This window comes from Rhinolophus sinicus, linkage group LG03 (assembly GCF_036562045.2).
Source record: "Rhinolophus sinicus isolate RSC01 linkage group LG03, ASM3656204v1, whole genome shotgun sequence".
NCBI classification, from domain to species: domain Eukaryota; kingdom Metazoa; phylum Chordata; class Mammalia; order Chiroptera; family Rhinolophidae; genus Rhinolophus; species Rhinolophus sinicus.
The window spans coordinates 4,605,634-4,629,136 of record NC_133753.1 but is presented as its reverse complement, the minus strand read 5'-3'; the positions used below and the strand labels follow the sequence as shown (position 1 = coordinate 4,629,136).

Here is a 23,503-nt window from a genome sequence, read left to right as displayed (position 1 = left end):
GAGCGCCGCCTGCTGCTCCTCCGCTTTCTCCCGCGCCTTGCTCTCGGGCCGCGCTCTCCCCGCTCGCTCGGAGCCTGTTGGTGGTGCTCATAGCAGGACTGGGTTCTTCCAGCATCAGTCAAGCTCCTGCCCAGCCCATCGCCCTTCATGCGCTTTTCTTATGCCGCCCAGGTGTAGACCCTTATGGCCCATATAGGCTATAACCTGGGGAACCTGTCTGAGGTGCTAGGTCACAAGGACCTGCCTCCAGCTTCCAGCCCTCCCGTTAACTTGCTGTGCCTCTTGGGCCAGTGGCTTCTCCACGGGCCTCAGTCTCTTTCACAGCAGCGTCCTCGACCTCGGCACACTTGATACTTGTGGTGGGGGCTGTTCTGTGCACTGTAGGATGTTTAGCAGCAGCCCTGGTCTTACCCACTAGGTGCCAGTGACACCCTCCCCCCCCCCAGGTTGGGAGCCACTGCTTCATAATACAATAGGGGTAATAATAACATTAGGCCCACTTTGTGGATTTATTCAAGAATTAAATAAAATAAGCAGAGCGAGGTATTTTCTAGATTCTAATACAGTCCTTCTCCTGCCCTAGTACTCTCTTCATGCCACCTCCTCACAGTCTTTGTTTGTAACTGCCCGGACTGGGTGAGGCCCGTCCTGTGCTCTCGCGACACCCTGAGCTTTCCGTCATTGTACTTGCCACTCTGTGTTATATCTGACCATCTTCTTGAGCGCAGGGACTATATTTATTTAACTTTATATCCATTGTGTCTAGCATGATGCAACCTTATTGGGGTGACAGTGGTTAGTAAAGTTACACAGATTTCAGGTGAACAGTTCTGTAATACATCATCAATATATCACATTGTGTGTTCACCAAGGAGTCAGTTCTCCTTCCATCACCACATATTTGACCCCCTTTACCCTCATCTACCACCTCCCTCCCCCCTTACCCTCTGGTAACCACTATTGTCCATGTCTATGAGTTTTGTTTATTTGTCTTGTTCCTTTGTTGTTTTCAGTTTTGTATCCCCCATATTAGTGAAATCATATGGTTCTCGACTTTTTCTGTCTGACTTACTTTGCTGAGCATAATAATCTCAAGATCCATCCATGTTGTCGCAAATGGCATTATTTCATCTTTTCTTATGGCAGAGTAGTAGTCCATTGTGTGTATACCAGAAGGACACTTTAGTTGTTTCCATGTCTTGGCCACTGTAAATAAAGCTGCAGTGAACATTGGAGTACATGTATCTTTACAAATAAATATTTTCAGATTTTTTGGGTATATACCCAGGAGAGGGATTGCTGGGTCGTATGGTAATTCTATTCTTAATTTTTTGAGGAACCTCCACACTGCCTTCCATAGCGGCTGCACCAGTCTGCATTCCCACTAACAGTGTATGAGGGTTCCTTTTTCTCCACAGCCTCTTCAACAGTTGTTATTATTTGTCTCGTTGATGATAGCCATTCTGACTGGTGTGATACTCCCTGACTTCAGCTTGTACTACAGGCAACAATCATCAAAACAGCATGGTATTGGCAGGAAAACAGACACACAGACCAATGGAATAGAATTGAAAACCCAGAAAGAAACCCACATAAATATGGACAGACAATTTTTGACAAAGGAGCTAAAAACATACAATGGAGAAAAGACAGCCTCTTCAGTAAATGGTATTGGGAGAATTGGAAAGCCACGTGCAAAAGAATAAAACTGGACTGCTGTCTGTCACCATGTACCAAAATTAACTCAAAATGGATCAAAGACCTAAACATAAGACCTGAAACAATAAACTGCTTAGAAGAAAACATAGGTACTAAACTTATGGACCTTGGGTTCAAAGAGGATTTAGTGAATTTGACTTCAAAGGCAAGGGAAGTAAAAGCTAAAATAAATGAATGGGACTATATCAAACTTAAAAGCTTCTGCACAGCTAAAGAAACCATCGACAAAATAAAGACACATGGCCTTTTAATAGGTGCCAGTACAAGTTTGTTAACTGAGTAAATCTCTCACCTTGGTACCGTGCTTTTCAGTTTGCAAAGCACTTTTCCCACCCATCCTCTCTTTTGGTCCTCACCAGAACTCTGTCACCTAAGGACCAGTGTGATTTCTTCCCTTTTGTAGGTGAACGCACATGAGGGAGGAAGAGGCAGGACTGTGAACTCAGTCCTGACTTCCTTCTGTGCCATATACCGCCCGCAGGATGAGCTTGGCGGGTGGGAGTGGGGGCTACAACAAACTGGAGTGTTAATATTTTCTGCCCTAGCTGTATTAGTAAGACTGAATCAGTCAGTGATGTTTGTTCTCCCTGTGTGCCTATGCTTCTGGTTAATCAGTGGAATGAATTAGGGAATGAATCAATGAATCCCTGGAATGCTCTGAGGCTGGTGTGGGCACTGATGACCTTAACTCATCGTGACAACTTTTTCCTCAGGCCGTAGCCTGAATCTCACGACAGCCAGGTTTACTTCTGGCCTCATTAGAGCAGTCGGTCACCCCAAAGCAGCTCAGAGCAGAAATACAATCTTCAGAAGAGACCAGTCTGACTTGATATGATATTTTTTTACCCCCACCTTGTCATTGGAAAAAAAAAAGTGTTAAAATTTCAAATTGTAGGATTCCTTTCTCTTTAAAGTCCCCTGAGACAGTGAGCCTGCAAAACTGAAAACCCAAAGGGTCAGAAGGCCCCAGGAGACAGCACATTTAAGAAGGAGGCATTGGGTTATTTATTCTTCAACAAACACAGTGTTGATTAAGAATTTTGACATTCTTAGATAGTAAAAATGAGGCTTGGTTTCCAAATTCAGTTTGGTAACCACTATTTTGAGACCTTAGGCTGATCTCTTTCTTTCTCATGACCTCATTCTCCTCATGAGGCCATTAAATCCAAAAACAGAAACAAGTCATTTGTTCAGAATAGAGCTGTGGGGCCATCTTTGGCAACCGTGCCAAATCGGAGTCAAAGCAAATCATTGGATCCAGCCTCCTGCTGAAGCAGATGTGCATCCCACTCCAGTTGGCTGGATGGCCTCTGTCAAACCACACTTGTTTTCCCTGTGGCATCCCCCTCTGGAAGCAAGAAGCATATCTGGTCCACCTCTGGGCTCCCAGCACCCAGCACAATGCCTGGTTGTAGCCACTGGTCCTAACCATCTCCCTAAGGACCACGTAAGAAGATTCTTTCTTCCTAGGGTGCTCCATTCCATAGGCCCAGAGCAGTGTTCACGTTCTCCTTTCATCTCCCCAGGCTAGACGGCCCCATTTTTCTCAGCCAGCCCTCCTGTGTTATGATTCTATTTGCCTCATCTCAGTCACCCTTCAGAGTGCTTCCAGGTTGCCAGTACCTCTCATATTGTGATATCAGACACTGATCGCAATATTCCATGTATGGTCCAGCCTGGAGAGAGAATGAATTACACACTCCACAGCCTATAAATCACGGAATAAATGCATCAGGTACCCAATTACTGTTCCTGATTCAAGTTCTGGGTTCCAGTGATGAGACGGGTGGTTGACACCAACAAGCTTGCATCATGGTGTTTGAAGATGACTTATGGAGATGTTGGACAATTGGGTGGAAATCCAGAGATAGGTCCAAACAGATGTGTCAGTTGATGTTTGACAAGGTGCACAGCCAATTCAATGGAGAAAGCGTTGTCTTTTCAACAAATGGAGTTGGAACAATATGCAAATGTGCCCTGAAATGAACTTTGACCTACACATTATACAAAAGTTAACCTCAAAATGGATTCTAAATGTAAAATATAAAACTTCTGGAAGAAAACAGGACAATATTCATGACCTGGCATTAGGCAAAGGGTTTGCAGACATGATAGCAAAAGCACCATCCATGAAAGAAAAGAAATAATGATAAATTGGACTTCACCAAATTAAAATAATTTTGACTTCATGAGAATTAAAACTTACCTGTGAAAGACACTGTTAGGAGAATGAAAAGACCAGAGACAGACTTGGAGAAAATATTTGCAAATCACAAAGGACTTGTTTTGGGAATGTATAAAGAATTCTCAAAAATTAACTGTAAGGAAACAGCAGTTTTTTTAAATGGGCAAAAGACTTCACCAAAGAGGGTATGTATACCAATGGCAAACATACACATGAAAAGCTCTACAGCATCATTAGTCATTAGAGAAATGCAAATCAAAATTACAAGGAGCTATTACTACGTACTTATTACAGTGGCTGAAATAAAGAAAATACTGCCAGTGCCAAAAGCTGGTGGGGCTGCAGACCTGCATTCCTGATGGGAACAAAAATGGCACAGCCACTCTGGAAAGCAGTTTGCCAGTTTCTTATAAACATAACCTAGCGACCCAATCCTGGATGTTTACCTTATAGAAATGAAAACGTACATGCACGTAAAAACCTGTACATGTGTACATGACTGTTTATACCGGCTCTATTGATAATGGGCCAAAGTTGTAAACAACCGAAATGGTCTTCCGTTTAATGGATAAACAATTTGTGGTACTTGCATACAATGGAATGCTACTCTGCAAAAAAATAAGGAGAAAAGAACCAACTTATTTAATAAACACAGTCACTTGGATGAATCTCAAAGGCATTATTATGCTGAGTGAAGGAAGCCCTCTTGAAAGGTTACATACCATGTAATTTCATTAATGACATTCTACAAAAGAAACTGCTGAGAAGGAGAACAGACAGGTGGTTGCTGGGAGTGATGGCGGGGAAAGTGTGACCACGAAGGCACAGCAATAGGGGGTTTGGGGGAAGACAGAACTACCTTCTGATTGTGGTGGTTACACAGACCTATGCAGGTGTTCAATTCATAGAAATAAATAAAATCAACCAGACCAACCTACAAGGTCTAAGAAACAAACAGAAAGCTCCAGTAATTTGATGAAAATGGTTTCTCCCCTGGGTGATGAACACACAATGGGATTTATAGATGATGTAATACAGAATTGTACACCTGAAATCTATGTAATTTTACTAACAATTGTCACCCCAATAAATTTAATTAAAAATTAATTAATTAATTAATTAATTTTAAAAAAAGAAAATGGTTTCTCATTATTATGTTCCTTTGGATTTATTTGATTTGTAGTTAACCAGATCTAGCTACTGTGTCCTGTTTTCTTCAAATGCTCATTAAAACCATTGGAAATCATTGAATGGAGGCAAACGATTTGGAAAAACATTAAAATACCATATAGCTTGAGAAATAACTAGTTCCGTGGTCAAGTTCATAGGCTCACCTTGAGGCCAAGAGCACATGCTGTAGCTGCTGCATTTTGGGGAGGCCTTTTCAATCAGAAGTGCCCTTGCTTCGTTTTATTTTTTCTTCACTCTCTAGAAAGCTGAAATAACTCAAGAATTGCCACCTGGATCCAGTCCTCTCTACTAAGTACTGTTTCTGATTTGAGCCAGGATGCTGGGATGATTTTCTTCAACAATCGCAAAGTCCCACTGTTAACGCATTACCCATTTGAAATCACTATATTTCAGTCTACATTTGGACATTTTTAAATCATACCTTTATTGAGATATAATTTATATACCGCAGAACTCACCCACTGAAAGTGTACAGTTCAGTGGTTTTTAGTATGTTCAGTTTTGCCACCATCAGCACACTGAAATTTAGAACATTTTTGTCACCCCAAAAGGAAAGTCACCCATTAGCAGTTAGTCCTCAGCTCCCCCCAATCCCTTCCTCCTAGGCAACCTCCCTCCCACTTCTGTCCCTGCCGGGTGCCTGTCCTGGCCGTGTCCTGCTAATACAGACTGGCTTCTTTCATTTGGCGGAGTGTTTCCGAGGTTCCTCCAGGTTACAGCACGCATGCGCCCTCGCTTGTTGAGCTAAGTCGCATAGGCCCCTCTGCAAAGCAGGACTTGCTGTAGCCCGTGCCCCTCACGGGGGCGCCGAGATGTGGAGTGGAAGCAGCGCTGGACTTGATAAATGAGAATTGTAACCTCCGTCCTCCATAAAAACATTGCCCGTGGTAACAGTCGTTCTCGGGAGAGGAGACGAGGCTTAACCTACATTCTGTATCTTCTGTAGTTTGGGTTTTCTGTCTTTAAACACATAGAGATTTACAGGAAGGGATGTCTTAGTGGGGAGCTAATGCCTCCCCACGTTTTTACCCTTTTATCTCTGTTTTAAAAAATAGTAAGTCATATATTTTTAAATTTTCATTAGGATTATTTATTTAACTATTTCTCCCCATAATTTTTCAGTTCCTTTCCATGGTTGAGTCTGTATTATATATATATATATATATATATATATATATATATATATATATATATATATATATATATATATATGCTCATGATTATTTCTTCTAGTATTTAATATTCCTTTGCAGTTTTAGTCATGTTTTCTCTCTAAATTCTATTTGGTATTAAAATTGCTGATTTGTGTTTGTTTGTTTTTTATATTTGCCTTATAACTTACAGTTCTTTATTTTCAGTCTTGAAAATCCTGAAGATTTTAACTGTCTTATGTAGACTGCGTAACTCTGGTTCTTGTGTTTTTATTGACTCCAACAACCCCTCTCTCTTGACCAGTAATTGTTAACCCATTTACAGTAGGTCATTACTCTTACGTTAGCACAGCTATTTCACGTTGGGGCACATTTATTCCTGGGGGTACACTGAAACTTCATGGAGCTGCAGAGCAAGGATAGTTTGAAGGGAATCAGTTTCCTGAGTTCCCACTTCTGTATATTCCATCCGGTGCTGACCTGTCTGAAAATGTGCCTGTGATGAGCTGGCTCCCCTTCCTCCCGTCATCCTTCCCATCTCCTCTTTTCTCTCTGTAAAAGAAAGGTGTATCTCCTGCCCTTTCCAAATCTTACTGACATGCTTTGCCTCAGGCGATCATAACTTTCAGGAGACCAAACAGGAATAATCTGAGAATGTATTGGCCCTGAGGGAGGTTCTCCTGAGAGCAAAGCAAAGAAAGCTTCTACGGAAAATATCAAAGAGGGCAGCTCTTATTTCATCCAGGCTGCCAACTCAGGGCAGTGTGCCTTGCCTTTCTGTCTAGTTGTCCCTTTTAAAATTAAGAACTCAGAAGTGATGTGCTCTCGCTGTAGTGTGTATAAGCTGTGGGAGTTGGAAAATTAGTCAAACTTCTGATAGAAAGTAAACCCCATTTGGCCGCATGATTGGAAAGAGCAAACAGGCTCTGCCAATGATGTTTTATGGCGAACCTTGTTAATGAATCGAAAGAGCTTAAGCTCACATTTTAAATTGCATTTATAAATTTATCATGTTTGATGCACATGTGCCATATGTAATGTTTCTAAATATTAAATCTTTGCAACCATCTAAACTTACCAGGAAAAATTACAGATGTCACTTTAAAAATACACAATAGGATACATAATTTTTCTAAGTATTTCTAGTGGGTACCTAAGGAAAAAAAAAAAAAAGGGGAGAGCAGAGTAATAATGGTCATGTCTGCTGTCTTACTCTGTATATTCTGTTTTTAATGCTTTATTGCCTTTTTCTTCCTCTTGCCCTGCCTTGTGGTGTATATATTAAATTAATTGAATTGAAAACTAGGTTCTATTTTTATTCTTCTGGTTGCTACTCCTAACTTACTGTGACCCATACGTATGCTTATTTTTTATTATCATTATTTTAAGGCTTGTCAATGTCTGTGGCTTCCCTCTATCTTTAATATACTCTTACCTCCCTCTGTCCCTTATAGAGTAATACCTCACCACACGCAAAAGTCAGTGTATCTGGAATTTTTCTTCAAGGATACAGATGCACTTTCTTTTAAAATGGTCACTGGTTATCACTGCTTATTCAAATGTAATTAAATCTCCGGCAATAAAAAGCTACTAAATTTTTGCTCCCTCCCCCAATTTTTCAACTCTTTTCAAAAAACCATTTTAATCAGTTTACAGTGTGCAATTCAGCAGTATTTAGTACATTCACAAAGTTGTGCAGCCATCACCACTAACTGGTTTCAAAACATTTTCACCACCCAAAAGGAAACTCCGTACTCACTAAGCAGCCTGACGTTCTTAAGCATTATTATCATCTGTGTGTGTGCACACAAATGGTTTTTACTTACCGGTTGTTTGTCACCCTATTAGCTTTTTCAGTCTGAGCTTTTACATCTTTCTTGAATTCTGCAAAATTCAAGAAATTTTCCTCCAAGTATTTCATCTCTTTTTCTTCTTTCCTCTTGACATGCCGTTTTCACAGACGTTGGTACTTCTCCTTTTGTACTCCCCATCTCTTTTTCCCTTCCTGCAGTATCTCAATCAGTTATTTGACCTGATTTTGTTTTCCATCTCTGTCAAGTCTTCTGCTGAGCCTACCCACCTCTTGATTTCCGCAACTGTATTTTTATACTAAAAGAAAAACTCCCTTGGTGTTCTCCCTCGTTTCTTATTCCACCTCATGTTTTAAGTATCTTCCCTTGTCTCTCCAATGGCATTTGTTATGCTCCTTAAATTTCCCAATTCTCTTTCCCATGGTATAGTATAGGTTGTCTCAAGGAAAGGCTCACTTCACCTCAACACTACTTCACTTCTGACACCAGATATGTGGGCTTTCCACACATCGAGCAATTCTGTGACGCCAGCTGGGTGTCCTACAGTTTTACTCAGTGCTGACAACTACCTACGCGGAGCTAGTGTCGTTTCCCACCGATGAAGGGCTCAGACCCACAACACTGACCCCTCCCCCCAGCACATGCACTTCAGGTGCCAATCTCAAGTCCAGGTTGTCACCTGTGCTTCTGACCAACTGGCTATAAATTGTAGGTTACCATGGCCATTTCCTGGGGTTCGATTAATTTGTTAGTGTGGCGTATAGAACTCAGGAAAATAGTTTGTTTACTCGCTTACTGGTTTATTGCAAAGGATATTAGAGGACACGAATGAGTAGCCAGATGAAAACATACAAAAAGCGAGGTCTGGAAGGGACCCCAGCACGGGAGTTTTTGTCCTTGTGTTTGGGCTGTGTCACCCTCCCCGCACATGGATGCTTGTTGGTTCATCAACCTGGAAGCTCTCCAAACCCTATCCTTTTGGGATTTTACGGAGGCTCCGTTTTGTAGACATGACTTAATAAATCATTGGCCATGGGTCACTGAACTGAATCTCCAGCCCCTCTCCCCCCGAAGAGGTCAGAGATTGAGGCTGGGGCTGAAAGATCCACCCCTCTAAGCAGTGGTTGGTTCCCCCGGCAACCAGCCCCCTCAGGAAGTGAGGACAAAGGACCAAATATTCTAACAAGGGACGCTCACAGTACTCTTATGCTTTGGAAATTCCAAGGATTTTGGGAGCTGTGAACCCAAAACAGGGACAAAGACCGAAAATATATTTCTTATACTGCATATCACAGGTTGCTTCATTTGTTGTTCTTCTTTTAAGTCTTTCTTTTATAGTACTAACACTCTTTAGAGATGTTATCATTTCCCCCTGTGAGTTCATCATTACTGCCTTGGAACATTCAGTTGCCTTGGCTCGTAATGTGTATTTATGCGGCAGATGAGTTTGGCCAGGAGTGTGGTTGGGGTGGAAGTTCTCAGGGCAAAGCACCCTGGTATTGCAGACCAGGCTCAACTATTCCCTTTCCAAGGGCTGAGATTTGAAAAACAAGGCTATGTGTATGCGGTCTCGGTACTGCTAGTCATTCATGCATTTGAGTCCCAGTCTTTTCAGCAGAATAGCTTCACAAACATTCTAAACACCCACTATGTACCAAGAATTGTGCTGGGCATGGTTACTTATAAAAGGCGAGTAAAACATGGTAGCCCCTACTTAAAGGACCGTGATCTGTGACAACTAAATTGATAATATTGTAAAAGAAGTAACACGGAAGTAGGAATAATCTTCTCTATCTTGGGGAATCAATAAACACTTCATTGAAGAGGTGATATGTATATAGTGTCTTGAAGGGCAAAGCCAAGTTTGACTGCCGTTGGTGATGCAGCATTGCTAATAAGTTTTCATGTGTCAGTGATCTAACTAATTCTGTGTAGCCATTTCTCCATCTCCTTTTTCTCCACTCCTAGAATATGAGGACCTTCTATTCAGAATACTCTGCCTTCTTTTTAACACAAATTCTCATGAAAAGCCAGTATTACCCAAGTGTATTTTTTTTCTGTATTACTTAGTCAAAAACCCTTGTATGCCTTATGAAAGCTAGACAGTAGAGTTAAAAGAATGCCCCCCAAAAGTTCACTCTTACCTAGAAAAACCAAGAAACCAAGAAAAGACGGTAGCAATAGGCGTGGAGGCCAGAGGAAATGAGGGATGACAGTGAAGGGCACATGCTCATAGTGAAGATGTTTACACTCTGGCTGACTGACATCGTCAGCTAAATGCTCAGAACATGAAAAGGAATACCTTTTGGTACTTTAGTAATCAGAGTCGATTTCTGCTTCCGGCCATGACAGAATCGTGGTAATGGACTTGCTCTCTTGACAAAAACAACTATGAAACTGAACAAAATATACAAAGCACCTGAATATATGAAGGATACTGAAACTCACACAAAACATTAAAGTCTTGCTTTTTCAGGCAACACAGGACTCTGATCCTTGAGTAAAGAAACACATGATAAGCCCCACAGTGGCTCTGGCTTTGTGCCTGGGGTGTCTTCTGGTCTTGGCACAGAATGGTGGAGCTCAAGCTAAAAGCTGATCTTAATAAGCTCAGGAGTCAGATATTGGAATTCCAGGCTACTGAAATAGCTGGACATTGCGGAGCAAGGAATTAGAGAAGAGGAAGCTTTAGGGGCAGGATAGCAGCATTTTGTGTAGGAATCACTTTGGGTTGTTGGCTAAGGGCTGGCTAGGTATGTGTCGAATGACTGTCCATGAGCCTTAGCACAGACTGCCCACTGTAGAGCTAAGAGCTGAATGATGCTGCTGAAAGTCATGCAATACTAGATGTTGATGATCCCAGTCACCCTGAATGAAGAGACCACGCTGAGCACCTCAGGCATTCAATTGAGACCCCAGAGCAGCCACACGTGAGGAATAAGGACTGTGCCTGTGAGTAAGGGTCACACCCTAGGGCTAAATTCAGAATGGAAATAAGAAAGAATGAATCCAAACTCGACAGTACCAAAAGGATCTGCCAGTAGTTTACCTGCCAATAAACTCTGTACCTTTAAAGGAAAACAATATAACCAAGACTCTCTGCAGTGTATACTAACAATGTCTAACATGCAGTCATAAATTAGTGGACAGTAAAAAGTCAGAAGATGTGACCTGTACTTAAGAGAAAAAAGCGATCAGTAGACCCTGAGGTGACTTTGAAGTTCAAATTAACAGGCATTTACCTCAAAGTTGCTCTTATAAATATGTTCAAAAACTTGAAAAGGTGGACAAAAATGAGCACATAGGTGGAGAATCTCAACAGAGAAATGGAAATTATAAAAAACTTATGAAATGGGAATTCTAGTACTAAAAATGGAATTTCAAAATTCACTAGATGAGATTAAAAGTGGATCAGAGACTGTATAAGAAAGGATTAGGGGATTGGAGACTGATCAGTAGAAATCACCTAATCTGAAAACCAGGGAAATAATATTGAAAAAAATTAAGAGCTGTGGTGACATGCGATGATACCAGAATGTCTACATATATGTAATTGGAGTCCCAGATGGAGAGGAGAAAGCGAATGGGGCAGAAGAATAATGCTTGAAGAAATAATTACCAAAAATTTCCCAAATTTGTTTAAAAAAAACCTTAACTGATGTATCCAAGAATCTCAGCAAACTCCTAACAGGATAAATATAAAGAAAACCGCACATGAGCCCATCATAGTCACACTGTTGGAAACCAAAGAAAAAGAGAAAATACCAAAAGTAACCAGAGTAACCAAAAGTATATACAGAGGATGACAATATGAATGATGGGTGATTTCTCATCAGAAATCATGGATGCCAGAAGGCAGTAGAACAACATTTTTTTACATATTAAAAGAAAAAAATAATCTCAGAATTCTCTATTTAGAAAAAAGTACCTTCAATTAAGTAAGTAAAATAAAGATATTTTTCAGATAAAATAAAACTAAGAGAATTTATTGCCAGCATACCTGATGTATAAGAAATGCTGAAGGAAGTTCCTCAGGCAGGAAAAAAATGATACCAGGAAGCTCAGATGTCTAGAAAAGAATGAAGAGTACCAGAAAGGATCAATGCATGGGTAAATATAAAAAACTTTTTTTCATAATTAAAAATAAATAAATAAACGCACACACACATGTGTGTATATATATATGTATATACATATATCTGTATATATGACTATTTAAAATAAAAATATATAACACTGTATTGTGAGTGTGTAATGGGGGTCTGACAATTACAGATTGTTGCAGTGAACTTGTTGCAACGATGTTGCTAACATTTTTGATGTCATAGGGATTATTCATTGTGAATTTGTACCAACTGGACAAACAGTTCACCAAGTTTACTATTTGGAAGTGCTGAAAAGGCTGTGTAAAAAAAACAACCTGAACTTTTCACCAACAATTCATGGCTCTTGCATCACAACAATGCACCAGCTCACACGGCACTGTCTGGGAGGGAGTTTTTAGCCAGTAAACAAATAACTGTATTGGAACACCCGCCCTTCTTACCTGATGTGGCCCCAGTGATTTCTTTCTTTACCCGAAGATAAAAGAAGACATTTGATGACATTCAGGACAGCAAGAGTAACAGGACAACAGCTCTGATGGCCATTCCAGAAAAAGTTCAAAAATTGCTTTGAAGCATGGACTAGGCGCTTGTGTCAGTGCATAGCTTCCCAAGGGGAGTACTTCGAAGGTGACCATAGTGCTATTCAGCAATAAGGTATGGTGCTTGTTCTAGGATGAGTTCACGAAGTGAATTGTCCGACCTCGTGCATGACTACAATACCATAAAGGATAGAGCAGATTTTTGCTGTTGGAAAGTTCTTACATTTTACATGAAGTGGCACAATATTAATTCTAAGTATACTATACAAAGTTAAGAATGCATATTGTAATACCTAGAAAGACCTCTAAAAATAATATAAAGGAGTGTAGCTAAAAAGTCAATAGCGAAATTAAAACGGAATTCTAAAAGGTATTTAATTTACTCAAAAAAGAATGTAAGAAAGGAGGAACAGGGAAACCAAAAACAAATAAGACAGAAAATAAATAGCAAAACCATAGACCTATATCCAACCATGTCAATAAATGTAAATGGACTAAATACTCCAATTAAAGATAGTGATTGTCAGACCGGATAAAAACGCAAGACTCAATTGTATGCTATCTGCAAGACACACTCTTGAAATACAAAGATATAAACAGGTTGAGAATAAAAGGACGTGTAGTTGGGAAAATAATGCTACCATCCCACCCTAGTCCCCAGAATATGTTACCTTATGTGGCCAAAGGAACTTGGCAGATGTGATTCAAGTTATGGACCTTGAGATGGAGCAGTTACACTGGGTTACTCCTGGGTCCAGTCTAATCACAAAAGTCCTTAGAAGTTGAGAACCTAAAAAAGAAAATGGGAACTATGTGAAATGATTAATATGTTAATTAGCTTGACTGTGGTCAAGCACATTGTATACATATATCAAAACATCAAGTCATACTCCTTAAGTATACACAGTTTTTGACAATTACACCTCAATAAAGATGAGAAAAAATAATATGACCATAAAAAGAGACATCAGTGGAGAGAACCTTTTCTGGCTGTGGTCTGAAACAGACGTTAGGATGGAAGAAGAACCATAATGTTGCAAAACCTCTGGCTTTGGAGATAGAGGAGGTGGCTTCTAGAAGCTGGAAAAGGCAAGGAAATTATTCTGTAGAATCTCCAGAAGGAAATGTAGTGCTTCCAATACTTTGATTTTAGCCCAGTGAGACCCATGAGATCTGTGTCAGACTTCTGACCTACAATTATCTTACAATACTAAGATAATCAATTTGTGTTGTTAGAACCTATAAGTTTGTGGTAATTGGTTACAGCAGCAATGGAAAACCAATACAGGATGGAAAAAGATATACCAGGCAAATAGCATAAGAAGCTCAAATGGCAAAGGGTGCTACCAGTGATAGAGAGGGACATTTCGTACTGATCAAAGGGTCGATTCATCAGGAAGATATCATAGTCATGAAAGTATACGTACCGAACAAGAGCTTCAAAATACATGAAATAAAAAATGACAATTAAAGAGAAACAGACAAAACCACAGTCACAGTTGAAGATCTTAAACCTTTCTCTCAGCAGTTAGTAGAACAATTAGACACAAATCAGCAACAAGCCAATAAGGACAGAACATCTGAACAACACTTGACCTAACTTACATTTTTAGAAGACTGCACACATTTTCAAAATACACGTACTTTCCTTGTGCACATTTCACCAAGGCAGACTGCTTGCTGGGTCATAAAACAAGTCTCCATAAATGTTTAAAGGACTGGAACCATACCAGGAAAAACGAAAGAAGAAATTATATGTTAAATATGTTCTTGGGCCACAATAGAACTAAATTAAAAATAAATAACAGTAACAGATATAAGAAAATACCAAATATTTAGGAATTAAACACAATACTTCTCATTAATCCATGGATCAAAGAAGAAATTACAAGGAAAAATAGAAAGTATTTTGAACAAAAAGAAAATGAAAACCATAATATGTCAAAATTTGTGATTTGCAGCAGTGCTGAAAGGGAAATGTGTATCTTTGAAAGCCTTTTAAAATATATTTTCAACACTCAGTGCTTTCATCTCTCCATTCAGAACTGGTCTTTCTTTTGTACTGTACTGTGTACAGCTGTTTTTCACTGTGCCAGTAACAACATTTTAATGCATCTGTGTGATAGCATCAGTCTCTTCCTTTCTAAAATGCACATAGAAGCCCTTTGAGGACAAATACTGTCTTTGTGTTTGTCTCTAGTTTCTAGCGCAATGCGTGACCCTGTGGGTTCTCAGAAAATTTTGAATGGAAGATGGGGAATGGATCTTACCTCCATGAGGACCCTGTGGGAAAAACCAAAATAGGGACCATTAGCCCCATTTTACACTTGAGGACATTGAAGCTCCAGGTTCACTTAATGAACAAGTGACAAAGCCAGGTTTCCAGTACTTCTCAACCATTTCCCTTTCGGGCTCTGAGTTGCTGACTGAAATATCACCACTAGAGAGAAGTGTCTCCCCAACAAAAGTGCAAAATGTTTCCCAGCGTAAAGCAGTAAGTAAAACACTAAACATCATCATCTAATTCCCTGGAGGATGAGCGAGCACAGCTCCAAGTTGTCGGGCTTTTCATAAAGGCCTTTCGGGAGCCACGTGCTCTGCCCCTCCACTTCCTGTCACAGATGGACAGCTGGGCCTGGACCTTTCACATGGCTGTGACTGAGACAGGGCTGTGGAGTTAGCAGTGGGAGCAGCACGCAGCCTGGTCCCCACCTCAGCTCCGCAGCCTCTGCCGTCGCAGGAAGCCCTGGGGGTTGGGGTGCAGCGGCTCCACCGCCCACACTGGTGGTCTCTGCGCCGGGAGCTTCTTGTTTCTCCATTTTCTGTCTCAGTTTCAGTTTCTAACTGGGGTTTGGTTCCCCTGTCTCTGCTTCAGCTTCCTTTTCCTGTTTGGTTTTAAGTGAGTCTGAAAATCAAATTGCTGCCAGCCTGCCGGGGGTCTGTGGTCCTGTCATCAGCGTAGCCTGTGGGAGCACAGGGCTCACCTCCTCCGGGTTCCCTGTGCTGAGCCTTTCAGCCATGGCCAGCGTGTGAGTACGGGGACCAAAGTGGGGACAGAGGGATGGCAAGAGGAAAGCTAGAATCATAATGGTGTAGAGCTGAAGGGACCCCAGGAATCCCAGATCCCCTTGTTAGACGATGGGGAGGACGAGGGCCACGGTCACACAACGAGGTGTGACAGCGCCTGCTCACTTTCCATCTGCTGCTCTGTCCATCACACACGCCTGTGTGTCTTCATGTCTGTGATTTTTAATGGCGTCTGTGTCGGTCGCACTCAGAGGTTGAGCAGCTGCCTCGGATTGTGGAGGGGGCTGATCTGTCAAAGGGGTTGTGCTTCGGCTCAGGTGCTGTGGGTGGGTCCTGGCTCTTCTCTCCAGAATGGCCTGGAAACACTCAGGTTGTTTTCTCTGTATACTGAGCAAAGAGGGAAGAACGGAAGTCCCTTTTACAATAGAAAGTTCACAGACGGTAACAGTGTCCTGACCTCAGCTGGGCTGACTTGAGCCCATGGCTCCCAGGGGCTGGCGCTGCGTCACGCGTCTGCATTCTGCGCGTCTAGCCGTGCGTGGCCTTTCTAAAGGTGAGGCGACAGTTGACACGACTTGCCCCTGCCTTATGGCTCCATGCAAGATGGCACGTGGTAGGACGGAGTTTGGTCCCCTGGGATTTGGGGCTGGCTTGATTAACTCATTACAGCTTTGGGTCTTAGCATAAAATTACAGTCCCGCACCTTAAAAAGGACTCTGCAGTTTCCAGAGTGCTGTTTTACTGGTTTTCTTACTTGATTCTTTTAACCTTATTGGGTGGAGGAGGAAGGTATTATCGCTCTGGTTTCGTGGGTGAGGCAGCCCAGCCTGTGAAAAGCTGTGCACTTGCTCAAGGTCACGTGGCTGGTTGAGGAAGGACTGGAACTGGAACCAACCAGCACGACCTCGTCCAGTATTTTCTCCAGGACACTGCACAGGCTCTTCTAGAAGCATTGCAGTGAGTTACTAAAATTGACATTACAGATTAGCTCCTCCCCAGTAACACCAAATCATTCGGAGAGCTTCTTGAAGCTTCTCTGCCTTCTTCTGTCCCAAAGACTCCCGTGTGCCTCCATGACCATTACCATTGTGATTCTAGGTCCTTCTCGTGAGAGTGTGCTGTGTTGCTCTGGTGTCCTGGGCAGATGGTGGTTGAGAACTGGTGTAGTCCAGCGGCTTCGCTCAGGCAGCCGAACCCATAAAGGAGAAAAGTAACAACATTACCCTTTTTTGAGTGTTACATGCCATTGTGCTAATTATTTTGCATACGCTGTATTTCATTCTCATCCTCCGAGGTGTTATTTTGTTATTCCCATTTTATAGGTAAAAAAACAAAGGTCAGCAAAGTTAGGTTACCCATTCCAGGTTACACTGGCATCATTTGACAGAGTTGGGATTTGGAGCCATGTCTCTTGTGCTTTCAGAAGCGAGGCTTAGCTATAGCTTCTTGCAGGAACTTGCTCAAAATTGTAGTGTCAAGGTTAGAATCAAGGCCTCCAAATCCCTGTTATCCTTTGCAGTCTCTGATTTCACCTCGATGCCACGAGAGACAGAGGCCTTCTGTGCCCTCCTGGAACACCCCATGCTTGTCTGTGTCCACTGCCTGCTCCTTCACCGTCCCCCTCCCTGCCCAGAGCCGCCCACGGGCAGCACGCTGTCACTCATTTCTGACTGTCCCTCTGCCTAGTAAATGGGATGCACTTACTCAGGTGTTTGTGGAAATGAGCCAAATCACCATGCTGATAATCAGGGATGCTGGCTGGGGCTCAGCCAGGTCTCGTTCCCAGCCTCTTTGACCCAGCCAGCGCTCTACAGCTGTCCCCAAGGCTGTGTTAAAACCCATTCCACTTCCACAAGTGGTCAAAGTCGCAGACTCTGGGGACAAAGGCATATATTGGAATTTGTAAATTTTTGAGGTTAAAGTAGCCCTAATAACCTATTAGATGGCTCCCTAAGGAAAGGGCTATGTTGGGGGCCTTGAAAGAAAATGTGGGACAGGTTCAATCTAAGAATATTAGACTCTCCCAGAAGTTGGTGGAGTGTTTTTCCCAGACTTCACTGTGCTTCCCAGAGAAGTAGAGACCAGCCATCTGGGACCGTGGCGTTAGAGTGGGAAGAAGGGGAGACCAGCCGTCTGGGACGGTGGCATTAGAGTGCGGAGAAGTGGAGACCAGCCATCTGGGACAGTGGCATTAGAGTGGGGAGAAGCAAACATCTTGATTGCACGTGATGTGGCAGCCAGTTTGGATGGAAGATGTCTGCGTTTAGCACTGAATTCATTCTTCATATACCCAAAGCCTTTCTGTAATTCTAATACTCACAGAAATGGGGCTTAAACGTCACCATTTGAGTTTCTCACAGGCATGAAATATTTCAGAGCAAACATTTTAAGTTTAGAGCATAATATAAACCTGTCTCAAGCCTGTTCCCCTTATGAGAAAAAGCAATGCACTGTATAGGTGATTTCTAGCTGCCGAGGGGGAAATGTCCCTTTCCGTTGGAAAGATCTGGCAGTTACTCCCTTAATCATCTTGCCTCGCACAGAGAGGGCAGCTAACATGAGGTGCCGCCTGATGTGATGTGATAGCATAAGTACCACTGTCACCTGTGTCACATTCTTTCTGTTTACCCTGAATTTCATCACAAGAGACAATCCAGAATGGGTACAGCCTACAAGACAATTAGCATGAACTCTTCACACAGAGAAATCAATATCAATGACAAACCAAAAAAAATGGCTTAACATTCTAGCCTAAAGGAGAGTAAGTAGATACCCAAATGTAATGCGTGAGTGGGTCCTGGATCCATAAAAATCAAAACATTGGGGGAAATTGGGTAAATTATTAATTTTCTTAGGTGTAACAATGGTGTTTAAATTACATACTAGAAAGTCCTTATTTTAAAGAATGTAGGCTAAAAACCTTAAGATTAAAGTATCATGATACCTGCAACTTACTTTCCAATTTCTGAAAAGAATGACATAAGAAGGGATAAATCACATGGTAGAAATGCTTCCCTGGGTGAAGCAGGAAAGTCCTATAACCACAGCGAGGAAGGTGTGTAGACTAGTCCCTCCCACACATTAGCCACGGGACACTGGGACACACTCCCCTCTCTAGGCCTGTTTCCTCCATCCCAACAAATGGCTTGTGAATACTCCTCAGCTCTGACCAGGCTGGGCTTCTGTCACTTGAATTGGGACATGGTGATGACATCTGTGCTGTGGGCTTCCTTGTTCCCCTTGGATGAGCTTTGAGAATCCAGGGGAGACCCGGGTGATGGCTGAGGACGCTGTGCTCCCCTCCGGACCTTTGCTGGTGTCATTCACTCTGCCCGGAATGGTGCCCTCCCTCCCGGGCAGGATGAAACATGCGCTCTTCTTGCACTGTGGCACTTTGCACACACCTGGAAATTGTGCACGATTTCTGTATGCACGTGCATCTTCCACTGGAGGACAGAGTTTCTGCTAAGTCCTGGGCATGGGAATGTATTTGGTACGTGGTCAGTGCTCAGTCAATGCCTGCAGGAGGAGAGCTCGAGAAAGCAGGGTGGCCAGATCTCCGGTCAGTCGTGGTGCCTCCTGCCCCCAAAGAATCCTTGAAGCCTGAGACGTATGACACCTGGCAGAACTAGGCCAACTCAAAAGCAAGCATTTATGCAAACATACCTGTTGAACAATCACTAAGTCGCAGCTGCTGGGGCTACAGAGATGAACAATGTTTTTTAAAAAAACAAACCCAGAAAACCTGCCTCACAGGACGAGAGGAAATCAACAGACCTTTATTTAACACAGTGGGCAGGATAGTAAGTGGTATGTAGAGAGGGGAAGCAGCGTCTTTTTGGTGGGGGCAGGACGCACTCTGCCAGGAGGTGACAGCACAGTCCCTGGGTGAAGCAGGACTTAGAGGCCTGGCATGCAGATGCACCAGCAGCGAGGCCGTGGACGGGCCTCAGCCCTGGGCACTCCACAAGGATAGGACGCCACAGGTCGCGTCCTGCCGGATGCCCGAGGCGACTCTCCAGGCCATGATGAGGAACCTGCCAGCTTGGTTTTCTTCTTAGACGTTTGCTGTTGTTTGAGCCAACATTTTCCTTGTTCAAGATGGTGGCTTGGGTGCTAATTGTGTTTAGCAAATGGCAGTCTATTGCCTCCGTCTTATTTGAGCTCCAACAAACTTAAAAGCTAGTCCAAGAAAGATCATTCCCTTCATTTTATACAGCTAGGCACTTCCTTCCCTTGAGGTCACTTGGCTTGCAAATGACAGACCCGGCCTGGGCAGAGCTGGGCTTTGGATCCAGGGCTCCCTTCTTTTCCCTACACCGTGTCCGTGAGTGACGCTGTTAATTAGACGTTCCTGGGCTGTGCTACCTGTGTACCTCTGGTCCCTGGCTGGCGCCAGCCAACCCGACTTTCTCTGACTTTCTCTGCCTCTCTCTGCCTCTGCCCACCTTGGGAAAGACAATGGACAGAGAACATGGGTCATCCAGAGAAGAACCAAGCGAGTTCTGTCACAAGAGCCAACGGAACTTTTAGAAAGGGGACTAAGAGAATGTGAATGAGGGCGACTGTCACCTCTGGTGACTAACAGGCCACTGGTGACCTCAGAGAGAGTGCCTGGAATGGAGTGGGTGAGAGGGCCCGAGCTCCGGGGCCTGGGACCTGACAGGCTGGGGCAGACCACAGAGGGGTGAGGCCCAAGAAGCCGGAAGGAGAGGCCTCCGGAGAAAGGAGGAAGAATCTGGGTCCTGGCAGTGGTGTCTCTCACGGCTGGGGTACTGGACAAGTCACTTAATGTCAAGTGGGGGTAAATGTAGTCAGTCCCTTGTAATGGTTCTTTTGAGCATCGCGTCACATCATGCAGGCTTGACATGCAAGGGCTCTGCTGAGCTGGCAGATGTGCTTAGAGGGAGACAGGAGTTGGGCAACGCCGAGGACCGTGGGTACTTTTTCCGACTGGCCCTGGCCTTGCTCCTCGGGAGGTAAATGCGAGCTCGCACCGAGCTGGAGCAGTCAGGTTTCCACAGCCTGCCTTCTGGGCGTCAGCTGCTCTGCTTCCAGATGATTCTCAGCCTACTTTTCAAGTTCACTTTTGTTGCTTGTATGTTGAAAGTAAACAAGTCAGGACTTCTGTGCCTCAAAGTCTGGCTCTGTTTCTACTTGGCTTTGGGGACATATATTTATAGCCACTTCTCCCTGACCTCCCAGCGTTCCCTCACCCACTTGTTAATTCTCTCAGCAGCGACTGAGCCCGCGCCTGTTAAGGTGGGAGTACGATGCCACACTGAGGAGGGCGTAGAGGGGATCTGATGGCTCAGACCTCGGCCTACCCTCAAGAGGCTCACAGTCTGGGGAAGAAGACAAGCTCTAAATAGCTCTCAGGAAGGCCTGAGAGTGATCAGAGGCACACGGGCCTTGGCGGGGGGCTGAGCGCAGACACACATGTTGGGCACACAGATGACACCAACTGGATACTGCGCATTTCATATAGAAAGATATGTACGTTTTATTAGCTTGTGTTACAGATGAGCACTTCTCCCACAGAACCCTGTATTTTTCCTACAATAGCACTTGCATGTACCCATTTTGAAATTGTTTTTCCTGCTAGATTATAACCTCGTTAAGAGCAGACACGTCACAGTCATTCCCGGAGCGCAGCAGAATACCTCCTCTTAATAGTTACTAAGTGAGTGGGAACGAACGAACAGATGTTTTCTGAAGGCAGTGCCCTGACCTGAGCTTTGAGAGACGGCGAGGTGCAAACCTGTGGTGTAGGGAGGAGAAGTCATCGTAGGCAGGAGAAACATGCTTTCTTCTTTCATTTCTTGAGTAATACCAGGTCATTTTGACTGGCCCACATGTCAGGAGGGTGCTTTTGCTGTCAGGCCGAGCCTTCCCACCAGCTGCTGGCTGGGCTGTGTCGACAGACAGCCCTTCGATCCTGATTTGCACCAGGCAGGGTGGTATCCGGTCCAGGAAAGCAAGGTGGGTAGTTCCCTGGGGCCACTAAAGAGTCTGCCGTAAACAGGTGGGAAGGGAACTGTGGCCTGCAGGAAATGGTCCTTGCCCTGGTGGCACTGCGGCCCAGCAGAGGACCTAAAGTGGACCGGGGCTGCAGTGTCCTGTAGTAAGAGCTTTCAGGTGCTAAAGCAGAGGATGTGTAACAGGGCTCAGAAGACCAGGTCACTCACCTGAAGCGTCAAGCAGGGTTATCTAAAGGAGGTGATGTGTATCTTAAGTCCTTAGGGTGAGAAGGACTCACTGGCAAGCTAGACTGGAAAAGCATCCCAAGCAGAGTGAACAGCATGAGCTAAAGCAAAGAGACCATAGAAAGTAGGGTCTGTCAGGGGACCAAGCCTGTGTATTTCCAGCAGACCAAGCCTGGGGTTGGTGGGTCAGCTGTGAACACGTAGGCAAGGACCAGCATGCGAGGGCTGTGCCTGTGCCGGAGGTGGGGTTGTGTCCTGTGATAATGACTGTTCTTCCCATGCTATTGGATGCCAGCGACTGCTCCAAGCCTTTTCCTTCTCACCACAACGCCATGAAGAAGATAAGGAAAGATAAGGACCCATAAAAGGAAGATTAGATAGGACTAAGGAAACGAAGGAACAGAGAAGTTAAGTAATTTGTCTGAGGTCATATAACTAGTAAATAACAGCGCTCCCAGTGAAAGAAACGGAACATTCAGATTTGCATTTTCTGAGGGCCTTTCTGGTGACTATGGTGAAAGATGAGAGTTGAACCCAAAGCAGGATGAATAGCCAGGAGCCTATTGTGAAGGTCTAGCGGGAAATGACAAGGGCTAGGACACGCGACAGGAGGGAAAAAGGAACAGTCCAGAAGATATATAGGGAGTAGAACAGGTGACAGCACAGAGGGTGAGGCAGAAAGGTGTCTGCAATGGCGTTCGGGTTTCCGACTTGGGAGGTGGGGTAGGGAATGGTGAAAAGAATGCTTTCTGTTTCGCGCTTGTTGAGGTTTGAGGTCTCTGGGGTACACCAAACATCTGGTAGTTGGAAATAGGGTTCCATAGCTTAGAAGAAAGGTCAGGATATGTTGGTCATTACGTCAACTCCAGCCACAGGAGAAAGCGTCCATGAGAAGATTTCAAAGTTCTTCATGGACCATCTGCATGAGAATCAGCACGAATGTGTGTGAAAACCCTGAGACCCAGGCCCCACTTGAGGCTAACTGAAGCACAGTGTCCCAGAGAGGGGCCCCAGAGTTCGTACTTCAGTAAACACTTACCTGATTTTGAGAAACGTGGGCACAGAGTGAAAACTGAAGAAATTCTGAGTAGTTCATTCACATTGGGGAACACCGAGATCTGATTTAAGGTGGTTTTAAAATCTGTGGGAGCAAAGACCCACTGAGACCCACTGGGCAAAAACCCCCTTCAGAAAAAGCTTGTACACTCACCTTTCTTGGCAAATAATTTCAGGAGAGTCTTAGACTCTAAGCCTTTCTGTGGACCCTAACTTATTAACCCCTCGTGTAAGCAGTGTTAGAACAAAACTTGTGAAGGAGGCTGAAAAGGAATCACCAGGGAGGAAAATGGAGAGCCAGGGGAGTCTAAAGATTGGGAGTCAAGTAGGAGAGATTTTCAAAAGTGAGGATGTCATCAGCAGGATTTGAGTCCATGAGACAGCGAGTGATTTGAGAACCGAAAGCACCGACTGGAGTTGGGGAGTGCCAAGTCAGCGGCCTGGTCTGGAGTCGTCTAAGTGTACGTGTACTGAGGACAGAAGCCAGGTTCCCGTGGGGGCTTGGAGAGTGA

At 43.7% G+C, this 23,503-nt stretch overlaps 1 protein-coding gene and 1 long non-coding RNA gene across 8 annotated transcripts in view; one reads left to right on the top strand and one right to left on the bottom strand.

Annotated features, from left to right (window-relative positions):
• The window catches only part of EVL (Enah/Vasp-like), a 141,460-nt gene that overhangs the window by 52,469 nt on the left and 65,488 nt on the right, over positions 1-23,503 (top strand). Inside the window, exon 1 of one of the 6 annotated variants that reach the window (XM_019751596.2) lies at positions 15,573-15,731. The exons of 4 other annotated variants lie outside the window; for them this stretch is intronic. In XM_019751596.2, the coding sequence (XP_019607155.2) occupies positions 15,721-15,731 (11 nt within the window). In that variant the 5' untranslated portion in view covers positions 15,573-15,720. Of the gene's footprint in view, positions 1-15,572; positions 15,732-23,503 lie in introns of those variants that run through there. One more of the 6 variants, XM_074326937.1, reaches the window with a different exon arrangement.
• Positions 6,326-15,527, bottom strand: LOC141570502 (uncharacterized). Of its 2 annotated transcripts, none has more exons than XR_012494529.1 (6): positions 15,415-15,527; positions 14,308-14,420; positions 13,374-13,492; positions 12,604-12,874; positions 12,058-12,126; positions 6,326-10,454 (listed from the first exon to the last, which is right to left on the bottom strand). It is a non-coding gene; the product is annotated as an uncharacterized LOC141570502 (long non-coding RNA). The 2 variants fall into 2 exon arrangements; XR_012494528.1 differs by having other exon boundaries at positions 14,973-15,449.